Here is a 24,967-nt window from a genome sequence, read left to right on the forward strand (position 1 = left end):
AGTCTTAAAAGAATTGGGGAAAAAGGAGAACATCATAACTATCTTAAAATATTTGAAGATATATAACACTGAAAAAGAATTAGATGTCTGTTCATTCTCAACAGACAAAACTAAAAGATAAGTGATAATTGTAGGGATGCAAATGTACACTTAATGTCAGGGATATCTTCCTAACACCGGAATTTTCACTGGGGATCTTTAAGCAAAGGATGGATGATATTATGAGTTGAAATAGATGGCTACTAGATGCCTTCTGAGTTTGAAATTTTATATAATTCTGTGAAATTTGAAGTATAATCATTTAGTCTTTCTAGTATCAAATTCTATCTCATCCATGATGAGGTACATTTATTCAATCCACAGTGTGGGGGTTAAGGGCACACAGCACCCCAAGTGATTTAGAAAATTCACATAAAAAATTTTGACCCTCCTTTCATTCCAGAGAAGTCTTCCAGTTTAGTGGATTTCCTTCTCTTTTTCTTGATATTATGCAATAATATACATATATTTCATGCATTTCTGAGTTGTTAAACTTTTCATGTCTGTTGTGGTTTTTTTGTATTGTTCATGACTTCTGCAAAAGTACCAAAAGCTTCCCATTTAATTTCTTTTTTTTAGGGTTTTTTTTTTGTAAGGCAATGGGGTTAAGTGGCTTGCCCAAGGCCACACAGCTAGGTAATTATTAAGTGTCTGAGGCCAGATTTGAACTCAGGTACTCCTGACTCTAGGGCTGGTGCTCTATTTACTGTGCCACCTAGCCACCCCCGCCATTTAATTTCTTATGTCAAATTATGAAGTATTGAAACTATAATGCGTAAGTAGCAATGTGGAGAAGATAGGTATACTAGAAGTAACAGTATTGTAATTTTCCCTGTTTTAGAATTGTTTTAGAATATTATTTTAGAATAGATATGTCTATATCTATATATCTATATCTACATCTACATCTATATCTATATCTTATATCTATATCATCTATATCTATATCTATATCTGTTTATGTCTGTGTCTATGTCTATGTCTATGTCTATGTCTATGTCTATGTCTATGTCTATGTCTATGTCTATGTCTATATCTATTTAGAATTTATAGGGGCAAGGATAAGAACTAGCTCTATACTTGATTAATATAGGAAATTCCCAGGTAAGGAAACTGCCTGAACAGTAGTAGGAAGGAAACAAAGGAACCAAAGTAGTGTATATAGAACTGATTTAGTTAGATGATAACTAGGGATAGCAGTATGAAAAAAACATGATTGATTGGAAAGTTTATTCTTTAGTTAGGATGGGGAGGTACTGGAGTGGACTGTCAGGGGGAATGGATAGCAGGTGACTTTAGAAGACTTAGAACCCCTAGAGCTGTGGGATTTGTCAGGAAGTTCCTTTCCTTTTGTGACATAGCTTCTTAATCCTTTCATTTTCTGGTATCATGAGCTCCTTATCAAAAAAATCAATCAGTAAAGTAAGGAATTACAAAGGAAAATGATACTAAAATGCAATAATCAAAGTATTGACAAAAACAAGTTTGAGAACCCCTTGAAATCTAAGTTAAGAATCCTTATTAGAAGGATATTTAAATATGTGCACAGTATTTAAAGTTTTGGTTTCACCGATATGATATAACAAAAATAATAATAATAGTTAGCATTAATATAATGCTTGCAATATTCTATGTATTATGACAAGTATTTTACAAATACTTCAATTTATCTTCACAGCAAGTCTAGGAGGGAAGCATTTATGATCATCATTCCCATTTTACATTTGAGAAAACTGAGGCAAAGGTTAAGTTACTTGCCCAGTGTCACAGATTTAGCAAGTACCTGAGGTTAGATTGAACTCAAAGTCTTACTGCTTGAAGTTTTGTGCTCTGTTTACAACATGGCATAACTGACTATGGGGAATGATCAACCATTAGACTTGGAAAGAAAGTTTTTGTTCTATTTCAATTTCACTCATTTCCAGGGTTCTATTTTGTAAAGATATTTGAGTGGCATATTACACATTTATATCAAATTCTGACTTTTTGACAGTTTTAATAAATATTAGAATTCCTTTTCAAATAACTTTTCCAGGAAGAATTCTGGAGTTGTGATTTTTAGAAATTTCTTATGAAATGACTAAAGTTTATATTTCATTATCTGTCCTATAGGCTTGTAATTGCAGTTTGGTGGGATCACTTGATTTCCAGTGTAATGTAAACACTGGCCAATGCTCCTGCCACCCAGAATTCTCTGGCACAAAATGTACAGAATGCATTTTGGGTCATTGGAATTATCCTCATTGCAATCTGTGTGACTGCTTCCTCGCTGGGACCGATGCATCAACCTGCAACTCAGAAACTAAAAAATGTGCATGCCTCAATCAGAATGGACAATGCACTTGTAAGGTACATATGGCCAAAGTCTAGCATTGAAATATTTCACAATTGTTTTTCTACTTCTCAGTGTTCTTCCTTATTTCTATTTCATTGAATTTAAAGGGGAATCACCAAAGACAGACCATACTGGGACATGGTCCCCTGTGGATACATGAGCAAAATTCTACTTTTTAGGCAATAGATTACCTTTAACCAAATCCAAACCGAATCATTTGGGTTCCTTTTGTAATGTTGTTTGGTAAAGATATTCCCAGATTCTATGGACATCTCTACCACTGAGTGCCATATTGCAAAGCAAAGCTTTAAGGGAAAAGACTTTTCTTTATAATATCTCTCTGCCCATTCAAAGGGCAAAAAGTTTGAAATGACAGAAAGTGACCCGAAATGCACTTACTCTTACTTAAGCAGCATGTACCTACTGAACATTACATCTGCAAGTGAAATAATAAGACACATTAAAAGCAGCTTCTCCTAAAAATGGATCAGCAATTATGATACAAAGCAGAATGCTCTTGTTGCCGTGGGAGTGCCATGGCTTCACATTACCCAGCACCCCTGACATTACAACGGTGACTATCTGAACATTTCAGCCCTCATTAATATTGTTAAATGATGTGGAAAAATAATCAATTAAAAAGGCAAAGAGGTATTTTTCCCTTTAGATGTTTCTGCAAAAATCAATTCCACTCTAAATACAGTTAATATCATGTCAGAGGTATTCTGACTACTCAAGATAAAGGCCCTGAAGAGAGAGACAAAGAAATCAGAGAAGAAAGCCTTGGAGGATGATTTTGAATAGACTTGAGCATTCTTTTAAAGGAATAATTCTACCATCAAGGGAGGGCATGTATAGTGTTCATCTAGACTATATACAATGAATAACCAAATCTTGTTATTTATATTCTGACCCTGTCCCACCATTTGTTTGCATTGCATGGACTTCACTTCATCCAAGGTTCATTATTTTTGAAGTCTTTCCTATTGTAATCAATGGAATTATTATGCAATCTGTTACTTAGTTTTAAGTACTTCAGTGATTTATAAATAACATATTTATCATGCTTATTATATGTCTGATATTGATACCAATTATCTATGCCAGTGGTTATTTGGTAGCTTTACTTCATTTCTATCATACTCTTTGAAAACTCATATTCCAAATTGTCTCTTCAAGGTTGATTTTCCTTATAGCTTTGTCTTTAACTATGAATTCCTATTGGGATCATCTCTCTCCAGGTGAATGTGGAAGGTGTCCACTGTGACAGGTGCCGGCCTGGCAAATATGGACTTGATGCCAAGAACCCACTTGGCTGCAGCAGCTGCTATTGCTTTGGCACGACTACCCAGTGCAGTGAAGCAAAGGGACTAATCCGTATGTGGGTGAGTAGGGAACTGCTGAGCCGTGTAATACTATAATGTTATTTCCTGCTGGCGTCTTTTAGTCAGACACTGAGAGGTAGCTAGGAAATGGCAAAACATTTAAGTAACCTTTTCCCCTGTGTACATTTAGAAATAGTGAAGGGACCATGTTCCATTAGATGATCAGCATTGGTAATTTCCCCCTTATCTGAAAAGAGGTACATTTTTTTAATAAAGTAGTAGATGTCAAGAGAATGTACTCATCTTTAATTTTGCTTTTGCCTTTACTTTTTTTTATCTTAATTTTTATATTATCTAAAAACTTTTTCAATCATTCATTTCCACCCCCTCAGTACATTATCCTGTTCCTGCCACTTAAAAGTTGAATAGATCCAGTGACCATTAACTTGGTTCCTAGAACCAAATACACATATTATATTGGTTTTCTCTGAGCCGTAATAAACCCCATCACCATGGAGAAAGAGCGGTTGTAGATAGATATAGAAGGAGCCATATATTTATGGAGAGACAATAATAAGTATAGCTAGGTAGCAATATATAATGTATAGGACTAACCTCAAAGTTAGGATGTCTTAATTTCAAGACTTGTCTTTGGTATGTACTGGTTATATGACTTTGTGAAAGTCACTGAATCTCTCAATGACCCTCTTAAGTCTATAAGTTGCAGAAAACAGTTAATTGGGACAGGAGATAAGAGTACTGAGCCTGGAATCAGAAAGACCTGAATTCAAATGCAATCTCAGACATTTACTAGCTGTATTACCCTGAACAATTTATTTAAACCCATTTGCTTCAATTTCCTAATCTGTCAAATGAACTAGAGAAGTAAATGGCAATCTTTCTCAAGAAAACTCCAAATGGGATCATGAAGCATCACACAAGACTAAAATGACATAATATCAACAAAAATAAATTGCAGAACAGTTGCTGATCTCTGAAGATAAAGGGATTTTTCTTACTGGTATTTCTTTAATAGGATGAAATCAAATGTCTAGCCATATGTAAGCATAGACAGTAATTTCAGCAATTTGTGTTTGAAGTTGTGTGAGTTCATAGATTCAGAACACAAATCCTCTGTAACTTAGTAGTTATATGTGTGGGAAATGGCAAAATCATCATCTTGAGGCTAACATGGTGATGAATGGTGTGCAAAGAGAGGTTGTCTCAAAGTGATTAGGGTTTTTTTTCAGATTATTTTAAATAAGATTTTGGGAATATGAGAGACAGACAGAAAGAGAGATGGAAGCAGAGAAATAGAAATATCAAGAGAGACATATCATCACTCTGGCTAAACATTTGTGTGATTATGACATACACATATGCATGTTAAACATACACATGCATACTTGCATATATAGACAATTGTTTCTTTATATAGTACTACCATACATATACCATTTAATACTTGAAAGCACCAGTTTAAAATATTTTAAATGAACTAGTATGATAAGAGAGTTCCACAGAAAACATTTATAAATGAGCAAATATTAGAATTGCATTTACTATATACCTTTATATGAGTATTATATTTATATAACACTTTAAAGAATACATTTCCCCTAATCAACTTCATGAGTCTGAAGGTGCAAATATTATTTCCCTGGATTTGCAGATAAAGAAACTAAATTTCAGAATGAATAAGTGACTTGATTATGATCATCCAGCTTATACACATCAAAAGAATAATTTTAATCAAGCTATCTCAACTCAAAGACCATAAAACTTTGTCCAAACTTAACATAGAATTGCGTTTAGAAATCACATTACAACTTGCTGCTTTTTGAAAAAATTAACCATAACATGGAATTGTTTAGAATAAGCATATACATTTTATATTAATATAAACTGATATGAGAAGAATGTAAGGACAAAAAGGAAAGAAAGAAAGAAAGAAAGAAAGAAAGAAAGAAAGAAAGAAAGAAAGAAAGAAAGAAAGGAAGGAAGGAAGGAAGGAAGAAAGAAAGAAAGAAAGAAAGAAAGAAAGAAAGAAAGAAAGAAAGAAAGAAAGAAGGAAAGAAGGAAAGAAGGAAAGAAAAAGAAAGAAAGACACAGGGAGAGAGACAGAAATAAAGACGGAAAGAAAGAAGAAAGAAGGAAGGAAAGAAAGGAAAAAAGAAAGGAAGAGACAGAGACAAATAGAGAGACAAAAGAAAGAGACAGATGGAGAGAGAGAGACAGAAATAAAGACAGAGACAGAAAGAAAAAGGAAGGAAGGAAAGGAAGAAAAGGAAGAAAGGAAGGAAAGGAAGGAAGGAAGGAAGGAAGGAAGGAAGGAAGGAAGAAACAAAGAAACAAAGAAAGAAGGGAAGGAAAAAAGAGTGGAGAGAAGAAGAAAACATTTGAGAATTTGAGAGATCCAACAAAATATTGTAGATGGGTAGGTGGATTCAATGTGAAGAAGATCTGGGTTTAAGATACATTGATACATACTGACCATGTGACCCAAGCACTTCTTTCAACCTCTTGGAGCCCTGATCAGCTAAGACTAAGAATTGTAGAGAACTCCCTGATGTGCAATGATAGAATTTTCTAACCAAAAATTCCTTATATCTTTAAAATCACAAATCTGGAAAAAACAAAAGCAAAAACCACTGTGTGTATCATTTGCATGAATGCATGTGCTCTTTTCAACCACAGTCTTCCTCTGTTATCACTATCACATTGTGGTGGGAAGATGACCTTAGTTCTTAAAGTCTATATAACTGGATCAACAACTCTGCCAGATCCAAAAGCTAAGAGAAAGGGCCCACTAAGATTTTAGTTAAGATGGTTACATGAAAGGTACTAGAAATCCCCCAAATAATATGGTAAATTGCTAAAACATCACCAAATAGAATAATGATTAAAAAACAATGCAAACACCAGTAATTTCCTCCACTGAGTCCAGATCTGAATAAGATTGCCAGAAGCCTGAAGGCACTCAGAGTAGTGACCTGCCAATTGACTGCAGCTCTATAAACCAGATCTGAAGTTAGCATGTTCTAGCCCTGCCTCATCAACCCAGCAGTGGAGAACAGACAATTCTGCAGATCGTTGCTTAAAGAGACAGAGTCTGGGATGTTCCTCAAGTTCTGAGGCTAAGACAATCGTTGCAGCCATAACAAGTGGTCTTCTAAACCTGACAGGAGACCTGAGTCAAGAGAATTCTCTCCCATTGTATCAGGGCCTGCAAGGGACACAGCAGGGCCAAAAGCAACTTACAGTTGGGGATATTAAGGAGGAATCAGAGATCAGAGTCAAGGACAACCCCCACATTCTGCCACAAAGAGACAATGACAAAAGTTTGTGACAGGACAGCAGTCTCTTCCAGACAACAGAGGAGACAGAATAAAATGACCATTTACCATATCCAAGAATTGTGTAGAGGAAGGATGGAGCTTAATTGGCACAGATTCCTAATTCTGAGACTGGAAATACATATAAAAAGAAGAAAACTCTAAATGTAATGGAGAACAGACCTAAAGATAGATGACAATTCTATCATACAAAGATAAACCTAGGAAATCTCAGAGAAACTCATTACCAACATGATCACAGGGTTATGAATTTTTGGCCACAAGAACTCTCAAAAACCATTTACTAAGATAAAAAAATTGCAATCTACTTCAATGGGAAAAACAAAGAAAGAAAGAAAGAGAGGGAGGGAGGAGGGAGGGAGGGAGGAAGGAAGGAAGGAAGGAAGGAAGGAAGGAAGGAAGGAAGGAAGGAAGGAAGGAAGGAAGGAAGGAAGAAGAAAATACATACTTGTTGTAGAAATCAGAAATCTTCAGAGTAGTGAGGTATAAGTATTACCTAGACATTTATACATTCAATTATTTTCTATTATTTATTCCTACTCCATGTAGGAATGTAGGTTATCCTGTCTCTTCACCCTCTCCCTTCCTTCTCCCTCCTACTCTCCATAGGAAAAAAAAATGATGCAAACTTAACTGTGCCCAAAATTCACATAAGCTATGTTTGCCTCCAGGCAATTTGATGTTAAAGCTCTCATATTATATACTGTGAGGGTTATTAGCCAGCAAGTCAGGAATTTACAAAAATGCACAGAATCTATACTCACTACAATGACCATACAAGGTAATAATTCTCAGTCAAGTATTATGGTGGTATAGCAGTTCAATTTGCAAGTGCCTCCAACTTATTTCCCCTCAACATTAGCGCTCTGCTTTCATGACAAGTCCTCCATTAACCTTTGCCTCAGAGACCTCATGCTTCCAACCTTCTCTGACAAACACTTGGATTCTGTCAGCCTTGTGGTACTCTTAAATACTTCAGCAAGGTTGCTCACCTTTCCAGCAGCTCCACAACAAATGTACAGTGAGAGATAGAAAGGAATGTTCTCAAGAATATAGTAACAAAGCTGCCTACTCCATCTTCCCAGTTTGTAAAACATTTTCAGCTTCTGGGAATGTAAAGGCACATGCAAGGTACTAGATTGGCAAGGATGAAAAATCAAAACCCTTCAAGAAAGAATGACCTTGATGAAAACAGTAGAATGTGATAGAGAAGAAAACATACTTGATTTAGAATCAGTGGATCTGGGTTTAAATCCTACCTCAGTTACCTAGATAGATGACTTTGGGTAAAGCACTTGATATCTCTAAATCTCAGTTTCTTTATCTTTAAAATGAGGAGGCTGAACCCTGAAGACTTCTAATATCTTCTCCAGCTCTAAATTTATTATTCTATGATCTACAATTGTGTTATATGTACATAAATTCATATGTATCTAAGCAATAATAATTTACACTCATTAGCATTATTAACATTTCAAATCCCTATTTTTATATACACATAAAGAAGAGTCAGGCAAAGTACTTTGAGAAATTTGAAGAAAAAAGTTATTTTCATGTAGGGAAAAGAGGAAAGAAAAGGTTTCATGAAGAAGACATCTGGGCAGGAAGGGAAGGAAGAGCCTTCAGTAATTTAGAGATGAGAGGGACTACTAAGGATGGAACCAAGATGGCAAAGTGGAGAAAGAATTCAATTGAGCTTTCCCAAAATTTCCCCCTCTAAATAATTTTAAAATAATGCCTCAAATCAAATTCTGCAGTGGAAGAACCAACAAAGGTCAGAATGAGACAGATAGAGAGATCTATCATGATGATGGAGTCTGGTGGGACTATGTGGCAATAATAGAAGCCATAGAAGCTTCAAGAGCTCTCAAGTCAGAGAAAGAATGGGGATATATGGCATCTGAAAGAGATTTCATGAAATCTCTTGCTAGAAAATGATATAAGAATAGATACTGTTTGGCAAATTCATTGCCTATACCCATTCCCACTTCTGGTTCATTGGTAAAGGTGATGAGGAGCATAGCAAGGACATGGAATCTAAAGGGAGAGTATTCCTCTAGTCAAAAGAGATTTGGGGAGGGGCAGCTAGGTGGTGCAGTGGATAGAGCACCGGACCTGGAGTTAGGAGTAACTGAGTTCAAATTCAGCATCAGTCACTTAGTAATTACCTAGCTATGTGGCCTTGGGCAAGCCACTTAACCCCATTGCCTTGCCAAAAAAACAAAAACAAAACAAAAAAAAAACAACCAAAAAAAGAGATTAGGGACTCTGAGGAATATGATCTTTTTCTGGTCCCAAGAGAACAAGGATCCTGAGGAGTAGTATCATTTCTAGTCCAAAAGGAAAAAGATCCCTTGGGAGCAATATTCATTGTAATCCTAAGGTATCAGGGGACTGTTCCTGAGTAAGAAACAGAGTATAGACCAGGGGAACATTCATCAAATCTCTCCCCAAATCACATCATCTTTGAAGTACAAAAAACTTAAAAAACCCTACCAACCCACCCAGAAATAATTCTGAAAATAGTGCAGAAAAAGCCTGAAGACTGAAATAATCAGTGCCTTTCCATTACCCATACTTAAAAACAGAATTAGCTCCACAAAACAACAAAAGGGAGCAACAACAACAACAAAAGAATCTGATCAGGGGCAGCGAGGTGGTGCAATGGATAGAGCACAGGCCCTGGAGTCAGGAGTACCTGAGTTCAAATCCAACATCAAACACTTAATAAGTACCTTGCTTTGTGGCCTTGGGAAGCCACTTAACCCCCATTTGCCTTGCAAAAAACCTAAAAAAAAAAAGCTACTATGCAGACAAGGAAGATAAAGAAAAAACTCAGAAAAAAAGACAATGAGATCAAAATATATTTAAGTAAAACCTCAAAGGAAAAAGAAAATTGTGATTTGGATATGAGTCCAACAAGATTTACTGGAAGAACTTAAAAATTATTTTCAAAATCAAGAAGAGGAGTAGAGGAAAAATTAGGTAAAGAAATGCAAGCATGAGGCGCTAGGTGGCATAGTGGATTAAAGCACCGGCCTTGGAGTCAGGAATACCTGGGTTCAGACACTAAATAATTACCTAGCTGTGTGGCCTTGGGCAAGTCACTTAACCCCATTTACCTTGCAAAAACCTAAAAAAAAAATAAATGCAAGCAAAGGGAAAAATATATAAAAGATGAAATTAATAGTTTGGTAAAAGAGGCAAAAAAATATTGAAAAAATAACTTAAAAACAGAATTAGCCAAATGGAAAAAGAGCTGAAAAAATATATTTACTAAAAAGAAAAAATGTTCCTCAAAAATGAAGAATTTCCCACATGGAAAAAAAATTATAAAAATTCACTGAAGAAAATAATTCCTTAAAAATTAGAATTGGGCAAGTGGAAGATAGTGACTCCTCAAGACATAACAATGAAGCAAAGTCAAAGGAATGAAAAATAGAAGAAAATGTGAAATACCTCATCAGGACAAAAAAAAAACTGATCTGGAAAACAGATCAAGAGATCATTTAAGAATTACTGAACTACCTGAAGCCATGATCAAAATACAAACCTAAATATCAAATTTCAAGAAACTTAGAATCAGATGGTAAAATAGAAAATGAAAGAATCCAACAATTACCATCTGAAAGAGATCTCAAAATGAAAACCCTAAGGAACATTACAGAAAAATTCTAGAGCACCCAGGTCAAAAAGAAAATACTTCAAGCAATCAGAAAGAAACCTTTCAAGTACCTTAAAGCCACAGTCAGTTTCATAAAAGATTCAGCATCTATCATGTTAAAAAAAAAACTGGAGGATTTGAATAGAAAGGCAAAAATAAGTTGGGATTACAAACAAATAAATTTTCCAGTATTAAAAAAATAATAAAAAAGTATAAATCTTCAAGAAAAAAGGATATTTAATGAACTTTCAAATATTCCTGAAGAAAAGACCAGAACTAAAGAGTAAATCTGACTTTCAAATACAAGACACCAAAGAAAGATATAAAGATAACCATGAGAAAGAAGTCAAAAAGAACTCAGTTAACTGTTTACATTCTGTATGAGAAAGTGATACATGTAACTTATAAGAATGTTTTCATTGTTGGCGCAGTTAGAAGGACTCTACATAGGAGAGAGTGTAGGAGTGAGTTGACTATATTGGAATGACATTTTAAAAAAATGGATAAGTAAACAAAATGGATGCCCTGGGGGGAAAATGAGAGATGGACACCCATAAAAGAGGTACACAAGGAAGAACTTTCACAGTGTAGGGATAAGCAGGGAAACTGCATCTTGCTGAAAGACTTGTAACCATAAACAATGATGTAATATCAATCTGAAATCCATTTGCACAAAATGGTAGATCACCCAAAATCTTAAAGGAAAACAAATGAATTATAGGAGGATATAAATCCAGCCATAAATTTTTTTTTAAATGTTGAAGAGGTGAATAGAATCTTAGAAAAGTCAGATAATATATCTCTGGAAAAACATTGAATAGTACCAGAAAGAAGTATACGTATTTCCCAGCTATATATGTCAAATTCACAAAAATTGACAATTAGGACATCAAAATCTCATAAACAAATGCAGAAAACAAATACTAAATGTACCATTTTCACACAATGAAAAGAATTACATTCTATAATGGGCCATAGAAGGATAAATTAAAAATAATTTGGAAATTAAGTAATATATTGGAGAAAAATATGGAATTATGCCCAAAGAGCAATAAACTGCTCATATTTTTTGACCCAGCAATTCCAATTCTAGGTCTACATGCAGAAGAAATTATAAAAAAGGGGAAAAATTCTACATGTTCCAAAATATTCATAGCAGATCTTTTTTAGTGGCAAAGAATTGGAAATTGAGGGGATGTCCATCAATTGGGGAATGGCTAAACAAGTTATGATACATGGATACTATGGAATATTAATTGTTCTACAAGAAACCATAAATGGTCAGAATCTAGAGAAGCATGGAATGAGTTACAGGATCTGATGCTGAGCAAAGGGTGCAGAACCAAGAGAACAATGTACACACTAACAACAACATTATGAGCTGACAAACCTTAATGGAAGCAGCTTCTCTCAGCAGTTCAGAGAGCTAGGACAAACATATTAGATGAGCTATGAACAATGTTATCCCCGTCCAGAGCAAGAAAAATAAAATAAAACAAAACAAACAACAAAAAAGTAAAACCAGCCCTTCAGAATCTGATAAACACTTTATAAAAATTATCTCTTATGTGTCTCTTTCCCTTAATCCTAATTCCTCATGCTGAAAATGACTAATATGTAAACATGTTTATCCAAAATCTGTATGTGCAATGTTGACCTAACTGTTCGCCACTGAGGGGAGTGGGGTGGGAAGGGAGAGTGGAAGGAAATTTTATAACTTAAAAATATCCATGTGCATAGGGATGGAAATAAATAAATAAATGCTGCTAAACGGAAAAAATGAGGTAAATAATCTAATTATAAAAATGAGTGGGTCAAAAACAAAGCATAGAATCAATTCATAATTTCACTAAATAAAATTATGAAGAAATTGCATTCCAGAATTTGTGGGATGCAGTCAAAGCAGTACACAGTAAAAAATTTATATCTCTAAATATGTTCATCTATAAAAGAAAGAGCAGATCAATGAAGTGGACATACCACTAAAAATCTGAAAATGAGCAAACTAAAAATCTTCAATTGAACAAAAAATAAAATCATGAAAATCAAAGGGGATATTATTAAATTTAAAATAAATAAAATCAGTGAACTAGTAAATAAAAATAGAACCTGATTTTATGAAAAAATAAAACATATAAACCTTTGGCTAATTTGATTTAAAAAAAAAAGAAAGATGAACTGTGAATTCCAGTATCAAAAATTAAAAGGTTTAATGCATTAGATTATTTGATCCAGTTAATATTTCAATAAAACTGACAATCTAAATGAAATGGCTAAAATATGGTTAAATGGTTAAAATAAAAATATAAAGTGCTCAATTCTTGGAAGAGGAGGTAGAATACTTATATAACCCTATTTTTTTTAAATGAACAAGCCATTAACAATCTCCCTAAAAAAATCCCCAGAATCAGATAGATTAAAAGTTATTTCAACAGACATCTAAGGAATAACTAATCCCAGTACCATAAAAACCATTGGAATAAATAAGTTTTAAAAATCCCATCAAATTTATTTTATAACACAAATTTGATTTTGATACCTAAACCAAGAAGAGTCAAAAAGAAAAAGAAAACTATAGATCAATTACTTTAATGAAAATTGGTATAAAATTTTTAAATAAAATATTAGCAAAAAGATTACAGCAATATATCACAGAGGTCATATGCAATGACCAGGTGGGATTTAAATCAGGAAGACAAGTCTGATTTAATTTCAGTAAAACTATCAGCATAACTGATCATATCAATAATAACAATAACAAAAATCATATCATATTAAACAATTATAGCAATAGATATAGAAAAAGCCTTTGACAAATTATAATATCCTGTTTTAAAAAACACTAGAAAACATAGGAATAAATAGAACTTTATTAAAATGATAAGTAGTATAAATCTAAAACTAAGAGTAAGCATTGTCTGTAATAGGGATAAATCTGAAGCCCTCTCAATAAAACCAGGAACGATACAAAAATAGCTATTTTTAAACTCAATTTTTCAATGTTGTAATAGAAATGCTAAACTATAGAAATAAAATAAATTGAAGGAATATAAATGGGCAATGAGGAAACGAAACTGTCACTTTTTGCAGATTATGATGGTATATTTAGAGAATGACAAAAGAACTAATTGAAAAAAGTAACAACTTTAGCAAAATTGCAGATAAAAAATAAGCCCACGTCAATCATCAGTATTTCTGTATATCATCAATAAAGTCCAGCAGCAAGAGATAAAGAGGTTCTATTTAAAATAACTGCAGGAATCATCAAAATTGCCTGGTACCAGTTAAGATATAGAATAATGGATTGATGGATTAGGATAGGTTCAAAAGAAACCATAGTAAATGACTACATCAATCTACTATTTGACAAACCCAAAGACATCAGCTTCTGGGATAAGAACTCACTATTTACCAAAAATTGTTGGGATTCCTGGAAAATAGTATGGCAAAAATCAGGCATAGACCCACATCTCACACCCTATACAAAAATAAGGTCAAAAAGGATACAGGGTTTAGACATAATAAGCAACACCATAGATAAATTAATAGACCAAGAAATACTCTATGTATCAGATCTATGGAAAGGAGATAAATTTATGAACAAACAAGAATTAGAGTATATTATAAATGTAATATGAATGATTTTGACTATATTAAATTAAAAGTTTCTGTACTAATAAAATCAATGCTGACAAAATTAGAAGGAAAGCAGAAAGTTAGGTCTCTTTTTTAAAATGTAAAGAAAATTGCATTAAACGTATAAGGTTACAAGTCATTTCCCAATTGATAAATGGTCAAAGGGTATGAAGAGACAGTTTTCAAATAAAAAAAATTAAAGCTATATATAATAATATGAAAAAAGATCCAAATCATTATTGATTAGAAAAATGCACATTAAAACAACTTATACCTATCACCTTACACCTATCAGATTGGCCAAGATGAGAAAAAGAGAAAATGATCATTGTTGGAGAAGTTGTAGGAGGATTGGGACATTGATGCATTGCTGGAAAAGTTGTGAACTAATCCAACCATTCAGGAGAGTAATATGGTACCATGCCCAAAGATCAATAAAAATGTTCATTCCCTTTGACCCAGCAATTCCAGAAGAAATCGTAAAAAATAGGAAAAGTCCCACATGTTCCAAAATATTCATAGCAGCAAAGAATTGGAAATAGAGGGGATGCCCATCAATTAGGGAATGGCTAAACAAGTTATAGTAAATGAATATTATAGATTATTATTGTCCTATAAGAAACCATAAATGGTCAGAATCTAGACCAAGGGAACAATGTACACATTAACAACATTGTGAGATAATCAACCTTGATGGAAGCAGTTCTTCACAATATGTCAAAGAGCTAGGACAACTGTATTAGACTGACTGTGGACAATGTTATCTACATCCAGAGGAAGAAAATAAAACAAAACAAACAAAAAAATCCTTCAGAATCTGATGAACACTTTATAAAAATTATCTCTTATGTATCTTTTTCCCCTAATCCTAATTCCTCATGCTGAAAATGACTAATCTGTAAACATGTTTATCAGAATACTAACCTGATTGTTCACCCCTGAGGTGAGGAGGTGGGAAAGGAGTGTGGAAGGAAATTTTGTAACTTAAAAATATATATTTGCCTATGATGAAAAAATAAAAATAAATAAATTTTTAAGAAATAAAATAACTACAGGAAATATAAAATACTTGGGACTCTACCTGCCATAATGAAATGAAGTACTATGTGAACAAAATTACATAATACTTTTCACATGAATAAAGACAAATCTAAATAATCAGAGAAATATTAATTGCTCATTGGTAGGCTGAGGCAATATAATAAATATAATAAAAATAAATAAATTAAATAAATATAAATAAATAAATAAAAATTACAATTCTGCTTCAGTTAGGAAGCACATGGTCTGAGTCACTGTGGCAGTGAGAAAAAGGGAAGTTAGTATCAGAACAGATGGCAAGATGCCTAGGTACGCTTTGCTTTAATAGTGGAGGATCGAGATGTGAAATTGTCAGAAGCAAAGCAAATATAGTTTATCAGAGGGGTTTTCACTTACTCATCATTCAAAAGAGATAGCAAAGGCTAAGGACTGAGAATGGTGGAATAAATGGGAGTGATGAAAAGTAATACAATTAAGTTGGAACATTATATATATATTATATATGCATATATAACTATATATATAAAGAGGAACCATTAGAAACATATATACTAATCAATATAAAATGCACATGTTTTATATATTTCTTTGATACAGTTCTAGTATTGGAACTTCAAATCAGGAAGCCCTGAGTTCACACTTACTTGTTTTGTTATTTTGGGGAAAACCCTTATCTTCTCTTAGTCTCCTTTTCTTCATCTGTAAACTAGAGAAAATAATAGCATGTCTTCCAGGATATTGTTGTATATTGTATAATAGGCAATATGCCCACCTACATATAGTATAATGATATAAATATGAGCATATTATACATAAACCTACCCTATATATATTTGGTATTAGTAATAATATATAATATGAATGTATCCATTTGATTAATATATTACATGTACATATATTTACCTATATATATTTAGTGAGGAAAATAATTCACTTTAAATACATATTAAAAGTTGTGAACTTCAAAAAAACTGAAAAGATTATTTTTTGTTAATTTTCATTTTTCTCATTCTTCCTCCCACCCCCTTTTTTTTTAATGGTTTGTTATTCTCAGGTAACACTGACACCTGAACAGACCATCCTGCCACTAGTGGATGAAGCCCTCCAACACACAACAACCAAAGGAATTACTTTTCAGAACCCAGAGATTGTTGCAGACATGGAACCAGTGAGAGAAGATCTCCATCTGGAACCTTTTTATTGGAAACTTCCAGAACAATTTGAAGGAAAGAAGGTGAGAAAGAGAACTTTGAATTTACCCAAGATGAAATAAAAGTAATACTTGGAATAGTATTCTTTAGAAACACTTACCAAAGATATCTTTTCTTCTCTTCTGTATTAGTTGATGGCCTATGGTGGCAAATTGAAGTACACAATCTACTTTGAATCTCGTGATGAAACAGGATTTTCTACCTACAACCCACAAGTTATAATTCGAGGAGGAACCCCCACTCGTGCTAGAATCATCACCCGTCATATGGCAGCTCCTCTGATTGGACAACTGACAAGGCATGAAATAGAAATGACAGAGGTAAGCATTAGTCAGTATTGTAGAAAGATGCCAATAATGTTTCCATATGATGCTAATTAATGAATGTGTGCATGCCTTTTTTCTTTGTCATTAGAATGAATGGAAATATTATGGTGATGACCCACGCACAAGTAGGATGGTGACACGTGAAGACTTCTTGGATGTACTCTATGACATTCATTACATTCTTATCAAGGCTACTTATGGGAATATCATTCGGCAAAGCAGGTAAAGATTATGCATAGCTTCACCAAAAGAAAGCATTCTAAATTTCTTATTTCCAGGGTGATTCTGCAGCTGCCATTAAGGAAGATTTGTAAAGGAGCAGGGAGAGAGTAATATGTAATTAAGGAGCTACCACAAAGGAAAACTGAAATTGCTAATAAAACTACAACATGCCCTGAAGGCAGTAAAGATAGGAAACTAAAATCAGTTTGAGATTCATGAGGGTGTATCTTGGTGTGGTAAGCATCAGATTACAGGTGCTAGTTGAAAGCATATGAGTAAGATGAGTTCCCTTAGGAAAAGAGCAGAAAAACTAAAAGTGAGCCAAGGCAGAGATATGCACAATTAATTAGAAGGGTAAGGCAGGATCCAGCAAATGAGAACAAAGGAGAAAGAGTTAGAAAGTGAATGAGGGGAACCTGGAGAGCACCCTGAGTAGGCTCTGTAGACCTGCCTCCTAATGGTCTGTCTGGTTTCTTGATGTTAAAATAAGCTTTGTAAGTATCACTGAGGAAACTAGTCCAAATGAGAAATGATGGTCTGTGATAGATTCAATTCTCTCTATCCTCTCATAGGCCCCAGGATCTGTTTAACTTATCCAAGCAACTACACTTTATTTCTACTGAGTCAAACACTTTGCTGTGTGGGAAACAAAAGGGCAAAGGTTGAGACCTGGAGGACCTTATCTCCTTACTAGTGAGAGATAAGTCTTACATGTAACACATTAGGGAACAAATATAGACAGTATTTGTGTTCTAATAATTAAGAGTAAGGGAAAGATTGTAAAAATTATACTGAATTATACTGAATAGCATTTGCAGTTTCAGCCTATCATGATCTCACAATTTCTGTTGTCAATTTGTTTCAATCGTATCCAATTCTTTGTTTCCTCATTTGGGATTTTCTTGACAAAGATACTGGAGTGATTACAGATTTTCTTATCCAACTTATTTTATAGATGAGGAAACTGAGACAAAGAGGGTAAAGTGACTTACCCAGGGTCTTACAACTAGCAGGTAGAATTGTAGTCATAGGTCTAGAATTGGAAGGGATTTGAATGTAATCCAACTTCCTCAGTTTCTAGATAATTAAAAATTAAGACCCAGGGAAATTAAGTATGTGCTTAAAGTCATAAATGTCACTCATCTCATCCAGGTAGTAAATGTCAGAGGAGCGACTTAAGCTCACCATCTCTAACTCCATAGTCAACACTCTGTGTCAAAACTTTTATTGAATTTCAAAGTGACATTGTTTATGACCCATAAGAAAATTCTATCAAGAAGTTTGTAAAAGGTTTAGTACAATAAATTACTGAGCTATGGCAAAAAAAATCATTTTATGAAACATCACATTGGCAGATAGAATGTAAAAATAGCCTAATTCCAATGTTAGTATTATGCTAGACACATAACTTAGCAGAAATGCTAATTCTGTTCCTGCATAAAAGCCACATTGCTTTTCAAAGTGATTTAGGGACTTGTGTTGAAAAATCAGAAGCCCTCAGTTTTTTTTTTTTACTTCACCATGTTCACTTGATTTCCCTTTTTATGTTTTCCATTCAAAACTGAAAAGTTTTTTTTTTCTACATGTGAAATTACATTTTGCACAAAATGGGGAGTAGTAAAAAAATTCGAATTGAAAATGTGCTTTCAATTTTATTGTTAATTATTTTAGACTATCAAGTACAGATCAGATGGCAGCAGCCAAAGGCAGGTTTGTTGCCTTGATATGATGCTTTAAAGCAGACATGAGGTAGCTTTGTGATTATGCAATTGTATTATTATGCAAATTTTCTGTACTGCATTAAATAGCTGGGTAATACAGGAACCACTTTGTTTAGTGGGGCTGATGGGAATAGATTTTGTTTCACCTCTCTTATGAAACTTGCTGAACTCCCCTGTAAGATTGGATCATTGATCTTTTGTATATTCTTTTTCTTGACCTCATTATTAATAAAATTTTTTGCTTTCATTCCAAGCATTATTTGAAGTTTTAAAATCATCAAAATCTAACAGTGTTTCCAACCTACAATTCATTAAATGCAACATTCCATCTCCACTCCCTACAACTTTCCATTGGGTAGCCATCCTCTCTACCCCATCCTTGAATGCTTGCCTTCCTTGCCTTCCTTGCCTCTTCCTCTGAGAATTCCTAACTTCCTTGAAAACTCTGCTCAAATCCTCCCTTCTACATGAGGGCTTTCCAATAGTACTAGCTGTTAAGGCAATGCCTTTTCAGATTTCATCTACTTTGTATATATCTTAGGTGAACCTTATTGGTTCCATGTTATCTTATCCAGGAGAACCATATCTTTTCCAGGACAGGGATTGTTTTTGCATTTCTTCATATCTCCAATGCTTAATTCCTTGATTTGTATATAATAAGTGTTGATTGACTAACAAAAATATTCACATTCTTATTCCTATATATGGACCAAGGGAACTTGGATAAAGACATAAGCTTAAGTTGATTCAGGACAAGAGAAAAGAGTAAGAATGAGCCTACTTTCATGAGACAGTATAGTTAAGAGAGATGTAATAATTGTGTGTATTTAAAATGTCTTCATAATAATATGTAATTAGACAATTAATATGCATGAGTCAGTTTCCTTTTAAATGTATCCAGAACTATGTTGGGGATTGGGGAATAGTTGATGTAAATAGACAAAAATGAAAGAGCCCCTGCTCTTGAGTTCACATTCTATTGGGAAGACAATATAATTCATAAATAAGCATATACAGAAAAATAAACAGGATAGATTTTGGAAAAGGAAGGTGCATATTCCTTACTAATAAATGATAGTTTTTATTTTCACTTAAAACTTTATACATATTCCATAGTATAGGAAAACAGGGATTATAAGAGTAACAAATATACTTTGCTATTTTGAATTTGGACTATGTAGAAAGAGATATAAGTGTTGAGCAATTTACTCTTTTTATTTATTTACATTTCTTGTGAGGTTGCAGGGAACAGAAACTTTGGCATTTCAGTGCTCACTTAAATAAGAGACAGAGTGGGCCAAATCCCTTATGTTGGCAAAACTGTGATTCTCTAATCCCCTGAGATAAATGGCATATTGCAGAAATGTCTGTTCCTGTCATCATTCATGCCTCACTTGATTTTTTTATCCATTTTCTTGTCTGGAGTGTGCATGACTGTGAGAGAGAGAGAGAAAATGGAAGATGAACCTAATATCTCTTAGACCAATAAAATGCCTAAAGGCTGGTGGGCTTTACTTATCTCTAAGCAGTTCTGGAGGTAAACTCACTTATTATTCGTTTTGACCATCACTCCCAGCAAGATATTTCCCTTTCTTACCTAATAGATTTCCCTGTCTTTTAATTTCCTTCTAAGCAAGGATAGAGTAATATGAAAGGAGAAATTAAAATATGTATTTCAACAAATTGTTCATTTCAGAATGGTCTATCAGTGTGTATGTAGATTGTAGTTACTATCAAAGGTAGGAAAGAACTTTAATGGGAGTAGAAAATGAATGAATAAAACCATTTCAATAAAAACCACTTGTACTTGTTAGAAGATTTTAGAAATCAAGCCACTTTGTTTCCTGGAGGTTCATTTTATTAAAGCAACAGTTGGATTGTGTTTCATTTAAAACTTATTTGCAAATTGATTTCAATGCTGTACTGTTAGTCAGTCATGAAATGGTCTGGGTTTATGACCTGTATCTTTTCTTTAATGTATACCTCCAAATTGAGAAAAAAGATTAAAGGAAAAGGTATCAGTCTCTTCACTAAGAATAAAATGTTCACAACACCCTCTTTACCCCCTATAGAATTATTAAATCTATGTAGAAGAAGTTTTCAAATGAGGTTGAGGAAATGAGAGGGTGGAATAAATTTTTTTAAGGTTCAATTACTTTAAACACTGACCTTGAAACTTTCTTTGGATACACACAAAAAGAAAATATACAAGATGTCATGGGTCTTCTTTGATTATGAATAGCAACAATTAATCTCATGAAGATGACAATAATAAAATAGTACCAGCAAAAATAGCTAGTGTTCATATAGCACTTTAAAGCTTGCAAAATGCTTTACATGTCATTTTATTTAATCCTCACAACATTGGGAGGTAGGTGCTATTATTAGTCCCACGGTAAAGATGAGGAAACAGGGAGATAGTGGTTAAGTGATTTGTTCACAGTTACACACTTAGTATTTGAAACAGATCTCAATCAGATTTTCCTGATTCTAAGTTCAACCACCTATACCCCTGTACCACTCCAGGCCAGTATTTCCTATAGCATAATCTAAAGATAGGTTCTTAACTTGGGATCTGTGACTTTTTAAAAAAATTATTTCATAATTGTATTTATTTCTTTTTTCCCCAATTGATATTTTATTTTTCCAATTACATGTTATGAAAATTTTTCAACAGTCATCCATATGCATATATGTATATATAAATTATATAATTTCATTCCACCTTTCCCACCACAGTCCCCCTCAACAATGAGGATTCTGGTGAACATAGTACATTTACATTTTTGTTTAACATGTTTACAGATTAGTCACTTTCTGTATGAGGAATTAGAGCTAAGAAAAAGAAAATCATGAGATAGAAAAAAAAGAGAAATTTTTGAAAATTGAACATAGGGTTCATTCAGCTTCTATAGGTTTTTCTTTTTTGTTTTGTTTTATTTTTCTTCCTCTGGATGTAGATAGCTTGTCCATAACAGGTCTCCCAGGCTTGTCCTGGCTCTTTTGACTGTACAAAAAAGTTGCATCCACCAAAATAGTTTTAGATTTGGCAGAGCAAAGTCACCTTCCTTTACATTTTTTTTGTCAGTTTCCCTTGACATTCTTAATTTTTGTTGCTCCATATGGATTTTGATACTATTTTTTTTCTAACTCAGTAAAATAGTTATTTGGTACTTTTGATTGCTTATGGCACTGAATAAGTACTTTAATTTGAGTAGAATTGTCATTTTTATTATATTGACCTGACCCAACTATGAGCAATTGACATGTTTCCAGTTGTATAGATCTGATTTTATTTGTGTGAAAAATGTTTTTGTCTTGAAGGATAGATTCCCAAGTATTTAAAGTTATTTGATGGTTACTTTAAAGAGAATTTCTCTTTCTATTTCTTGCTCTCGGGCTTTGTTGTTCATGTATAGAAATGCTGGTGATTTATGTGGAATTATTTGATATCCTGCTACTTCGATGAATTTGTTAATTGTTTCAAGTAATTTTTTAGATTATTTTCTCAGGCTCTCTAAGGTTCTCATATCATTTGCAAAGAGTGAAAGTTTTGCTTGCCCATTGCCAATTCTAATTCTTCAGTAAAGATGTCATGTATTGCAGAGATGATACTTTTCTATTCCCATTCAGTTTCTTCCAGAGGTCTATCATATCTAAGGTTTTTTTTCACCTTCTTAACTTCTTCTTGTTTATTTTGTCATTAGATTTAACTAGTTCTAAAAGAGGGAGGTCAAGGTCCCTCCCTTTATTACAGTTTTGCTGTCTATGTCTCCTTGTAACTCATTCAACTTCTCCTCCAAGAATTTGGATGCCATACCACTAGGTGCATTAATAATTATATAACTTCATTGCCTATGGGTGCCTTTTAAGAAGATGTAGTTTCCTTCCTTATCCTTTTTAATGAGATCTATTTTTAATTGATATTTTATTTTTCCAAATAAATTTTATGAAAGTTTTTCAGCACTCATCCATATGCATATGTATATTTTTTAAGTTACAACATTTCCTTCCACCTTCCCTTCCTACCCCCTTCCCCTCAGCGATGAACAGTCAGGTTAACATTGTACAAAAAAATTTTTTTAAGGTTTTTGCAAGGCAGTGGGGTTGTGACTTGCCCAAGGCCACACAGCTAGGTAATTATTAAGTGTCTGATACTGGATTTGAACTCAGATCCTCCTGACTCCAGGGCCAGTGCTCTATCCACTGTGCCGCCTAGCCACCCCCAGAGTAGGATAGATTTTTTTGGGGGGGGGGGTTGCAAGGCAAACGGGGTTAAATGGCTTGCCCAAGGCCGCACAGCTAGGTAATTATTAAGTATCTGAGACCAGATTTGAACCCAGGTCCTCCTGACTCCAGGGCCAGTGCTCTATCTACTGTGCCACCTAGCCACCCCAGGATAGATTTTTAAATCCAGTTGGGAATGTATCTTATTCCCTCTTTGGACCAAATCTATTATACAGGATTTGCTCACTCTTCATACTCTCCCTTCTTTCCTTCTTTTATAATAGGTCTTTGTGTCTCTTTACCTGGTATTATTTATCTACTAATTGCTAGCCTTCTCCTTCATTTGATGTTGTTATTGTTTTCAAAGTACTATCAATCAAATATAATCAATTATAGGATTATTGATTGATTGATTGATAAACAATATTGCCTCATGGTCACTAGGTTCCCTCTCCTCCTCTGTATCATTAGAAATAGACTTCTCAAGAGTCTTGGAGCAGCTTGGTGGTACAGTGGATAGATCGCTGGCCCTAGAGTAAGGAGGACCTGAGTTCAAATTCAGCCTCAGACATTTAATAATTACCTAACTGTGTGACCTTGGGCAAGTCATTTAACCCCATTGCATTAAATAAATAAAAAAAGTCATGACTCATCTCAAATAATAATCATTTTATACCTTACCCCTTTTCAAGAACTCTTCATGAACTAAAGTATCATGGAAAGCCAAATCATTTAACAAACACTGTCCCCCAAGCATACTCTCTCCCACACCTCTCCCCCCCACATTAGCTCCCCAACTATGGTATTTCAACCCAAGTATGGATTAAAGTATGGATTAAGATAGGAACACTTACTAATCTCTTTATGTCCAGTTCTTCAAAGTTAGGTTCCTTTTCCTTTGTGATGCTACAAATCTTTAAGTTTCTAGTAAAATAAAGTCACTTCTAATTTAATTAAATATAGAACCTCTAAGTACTGGAATACTCTAAAGGTCTCCCTTAAGAATTTTACAATTGATTGTAAGGTGTGATAGACACTAGCATAGGATCACTCAGTATTGGATGACCTCATCAGAGAAAGTGCTATGTTCTATGAGCAAGACAATTAAAGTAGATCAATGGAAACATAAGATATGTAAGTTTAGAGTAAATACCCCAACTTTTTACCTGGCCTATTTGTGCACATCCTGTAGTAAAGTATTCTGAGCTCAAATTGGTCTGATCAACCACAGTCAGATGCCCTGTAATTTGTCTTAAACATAGTAATATGTCATTTTGGTCTTCTTCAATAGAAGAACAAGAACCAACCATACCCATATCCTCTACATACAATCTTTTCAACTATATTCAACTCTTTAACTATCCTTAGAGAAATACAGTTCTCAAGAGTTACAAGTGTTATCTTCGCTTGTAGAATTGAATACAATTTAATGTTCTTGACTAACATTTGTTTTGTTTTTCCCCCCCCCCTTTCTGTTTACTTTTTTAATGCATCTCTTGAGTCTTGTATTTGAAGATTGAATTCTCTGTTCAGTTCTGGTCTTTTGATCAGGAAATTTTGGAAATCCTCTATTTTGCCGAACATCCATCATTTCCCCCTGAAAAAAATATGCTGAATTTTGCAGGATAGTAAATTCTTGGTTGTAATTCATAGTACTGTTTCCTCCAAAATATTGTATTCCAGACCCTCCAATTCTTCAATATTGAAGCTGATGACTCCTACATAAGTCTGATTGTGCTGCCTTTATATTTAAATTGCTTCTTTTGGGTAATTTATAGCAAATTATGTAATGCATAATAATACATTAAAATAATAATTTTGCATAATAATACATTAAAATTAGAGATAATAATCTTTGGTTTTC

At 33.8% G+C, this 24,967-nt stretch overlaps 1 protein-coding gene across 5 annotated transcripts in view; it reads left to right on the forward strand.

Annotated features, from left to right (window-relative positions):
- The window catches only part of LAMA2 (laminin subunit alpha 2), an 811,978-nt gene that overhangs the window by 560,279 nt on the left and 226,732 nt on the right, over positions 1-24,967 (forward strand). For all 5 annotated transcript variants that reach the window (XM_074187557.1, XM_074187558.1, XM_074187559.1 and 2 more), the window contains 5 exons: positions 2,152-2,388; positions 3,616-3,759; positions 16,451-16,630; positions 16,739-16,927; positions 17,022-17,155. In XM_074187557.1, the coding sequence (XP_074043658.1) occupies positions 2,152-2,388; positions 3,616-3,759; positions 16,451-16,630; positions 16,739-16,927; positions 17,022-17,155 (884 nt within the window). The remainder of the gene's footprint in view (positions 1-2,151; positions 2,389-3,615; positions 3,760-16,450; positions 16,631-16,738; positions 16,928-17,021; positions 17,156-24,967) is intronic.

Source organism: Macrotis lagotis, chromosome 5 (assembly GCF_037893015.1).
Source record: "Macrotis lagotis isolate mMagLag1 chromosome 5, bilby.v1.9.chrom.fasta, whole genome shotgun sequence".
In the NCBI taxonomy this organism is placed as follows: domain Eukaryota; kingdom Metazoa; phylum Chordata; class Mammalia; order Peramelemorphia; family Peramelidae; genus Macrotis; species Macrotis lagotis.